General features: G+C 66.2%; 1 protein-coding gene across 1 annotated transcript in view; it reads left to right on the forward strand.

The window, feature by feature from the left end:
* The window catches only part of DUS3L (dihydrouridine synthase 3 like), a 5403-nt gene extending 3287 nt beyond the window's left edge, over positions 1–2116 (forward strand). Inside the window, exons 6-13 of the mRNA XM_024746052.1 lie at positions 1–95; positions 275–340; positions 421–531; positions 766–862; positions 1022–1097; positions 1441–1629; positions 1711–1839; positions 1959–2116. Coding sequence (XP_024601820.1) covers positions 1–95; positions 275–340; positions 421–531; positions 766–862; positions 1022–1097; positions 1441–1629; positions 1711–1839; positions 1959–2031 — 836 coding nt within the window. The 3' untranslated portion in view covers positions 2032–2116. The remainder of the gene's footprint in view (positions 96–274; positions 341–420; positions 532–765; positions 863–1021; positions 1098–1440; positions 1630–1710; positions 1840–1958) is intronic.
* The last annotated feature ends 49 nt before the right edge of the window (positions 2117–2165 follow it).

Genomic DNA, 2165 nt, shown 5'->3' on the forward strand with positions numbered 1-2165 from the left:
CCATGACCAAGTGTGCCGAGCTGCTGAACCGCACCATCGAGGTGGATTTCGTGGACATCAACGTCGGCTGCCCCATCGACCTCGTGTACAAGAAGGTACCAGCCGCTCAACCCTGGCGCCCCACGGAGGGCAGAATGTGGGTGGGCGGAGTCCCTGGGGAACCTGTGGGGGCCTGTGGGCCTCGCTTTCCCCATCTGTACAGAGAGGACAGCAGGGGGTGTCGGGCCCAGCCAGAGTCACGCGTTCCTAAGCCTGAACCGCCCGTCTCTCCCAGGGCGGGGGCTGCGCCCTCATGAACCGCTCAGCCAAGTTCCAGCAGATCGTCCGTGGCATGAACCAGGTACAGCCTGAGACACCCTCCACCGCCACCATTCCCCGCGGCCTGACCCCGGGCCCCACCAACCACACCCGTCCCCACAGGTGCTGGACGTGCCACTGACCGTGAAGCTCCGCACGGGTATCCACGAGCGCATGAATCTGGCCCACCGGCTGCTGCCCGAGCTGCGGGACTGGGGGGCTGCGCTGGTCACGGTGGGTCTCGGGGCACAGCGGGTGTTGGGACTCCCGAGGCGCATCCCTTTCTAACCATTGCCTCCCTTCCTGCTCCTTCCTCCTGGTCTTTGGCTCTCCCTCCATCTCTGTCTCTGTCTGTCTGTCTCTCTCAGTCTGTCTCTCCGGGGCTCTCTGGGTCTTCTTCTCTCTCTCTGTCTCTGTCTGATTCTCTGCCCTCTGCCCCTCCCCCCCACCTGGCTGCCTCTCCTCCAGCTCCACGGCCGCTCGCGGGAGCAGCGCTACACCAAGCTGGCCGACTGGCGGTACATCGAGCAGTGCGTGACAGCAGCCAGCCCCATGCCCCTTTTCGGTGGGTCCCCTGCCACCGGAGGCCACGCACCGGGGCCCACCCCTTACCTGGGCCCCCTCCTGCCCCGATGGGGAATGCCGCTGGGCTGACGAGAACTCCCGAAGCCCCGGCATCCCCGCCTGCACGCAGCTCCCTGAGGCCCCAGTCTCTGTCCCTCAGGAAACGGGGACATCTTGTCGTACGAGGACGCCAACCGCGCCATGCAGACTGGCGTCGCTGGGATCATGATCGCCCGGTAAGTGTGCCCGGGGTGGGATACAAAGAACCAGCCGGGGCTGCCCGAGCACCCAGCCTTCAGCTCGGGGAAGGTGAGGGCGCGTCTGAGTTTGTCCCCAACGCCGGTGCCCCAGGCTGCCTGCCCACCCCCTGCTCTGTTATTCCCCGGGCAGGGAGATGTCAGAGGTGGCTGCTTATGGCGCTGAGGCGGGGGACTGGAAATTTCTGTAGCTGTGGGCTCAGGGCTGTGGCTTGGAACTCTTGGGCTTTGAAGGTTGTGTGAGCATGGCCGGGAGGTTGGGGACCATGGGTTTGGGGTCTGGGGTTCCGCCACCGGCCTGCTGACCACCGCCCGCCCGCAGCGGCGCCCTGCTCAAGCCGTGGCTGTTCACGGAGATCAAGGAGCAGCGGCATTGGGACATCTCGTCGTCTGAGCGCCTGGACATCCTGCGGGACTTCGCACACTATGGCCTGGAGCACTGGGGCTCGGACACGCAGGGCGTGGAGAAGACACGCCGCTTCCTCCTTGAGTGGCTCTCCTTCCTATGCAGGTGGGATCGGGGGGGGCGGGGCGGGGTGTCGTGTCTTGGGGAGGCCCGGCCCAACCCCATCCCCGGCGCCCCCGTCTGCAGGTACGTGCCCGTGGGCCTGCTGGAGCGGCTCCCGCAGAGGATCAACGAGCGGCCACCCTACTACCTGGGCCGCGACTACCTGGAGACGCTCATGGCCAGCCAGAAGGCGGCCGACTGGATCCGCATCAGGTGCCCGGGAACCGCCGAGGCCCTGGGAGATAGTGCACCAGGGAGCCAGCGGGTGTGGGGCCAGCTGGGCTGGGGGCCGCCCCGCCCCACGCCTGACCCTGCTCCCGCCCTCCTCACAGTGAGATGCTGCTGGGACCCGTGCCACCCAATTTCGTCTTCCTGCCCAAGCACAAGGCCAACGCCTACAAGTAGCTGCAGGGGCGGGCGGGGGTGTCTGAGCGCCCAGCGGGCTCCCCAAGGAATGAGAAGGCAATAAATTTTATTCTTTTAAAACTTAGCCCCTTTTGTGACCCTGAGGCTGTCTCATGCCGCCCCCCCCACCCCCC

The sequence above is a fragment of the Neophocaena asiaeorientalis genome, unplaced genomic scaffold, assembly GCF_003031525.2.
Source record: "Neophocaena asiaeorientalis asiaeorientalis breed wild unplaced genomic scaffold, Neophocaena_asiaeorientalis_V1.1 scaffold357, whole genome shotgun sequence".
In the NCBI taxonomy this organism is placed as follows: Eukaryota; Metazoa; Chordata; class Mammalia; order Artiodactyla; family Phocoenidae; genus Neophocaena; species Neophocaena asiaeorientalis.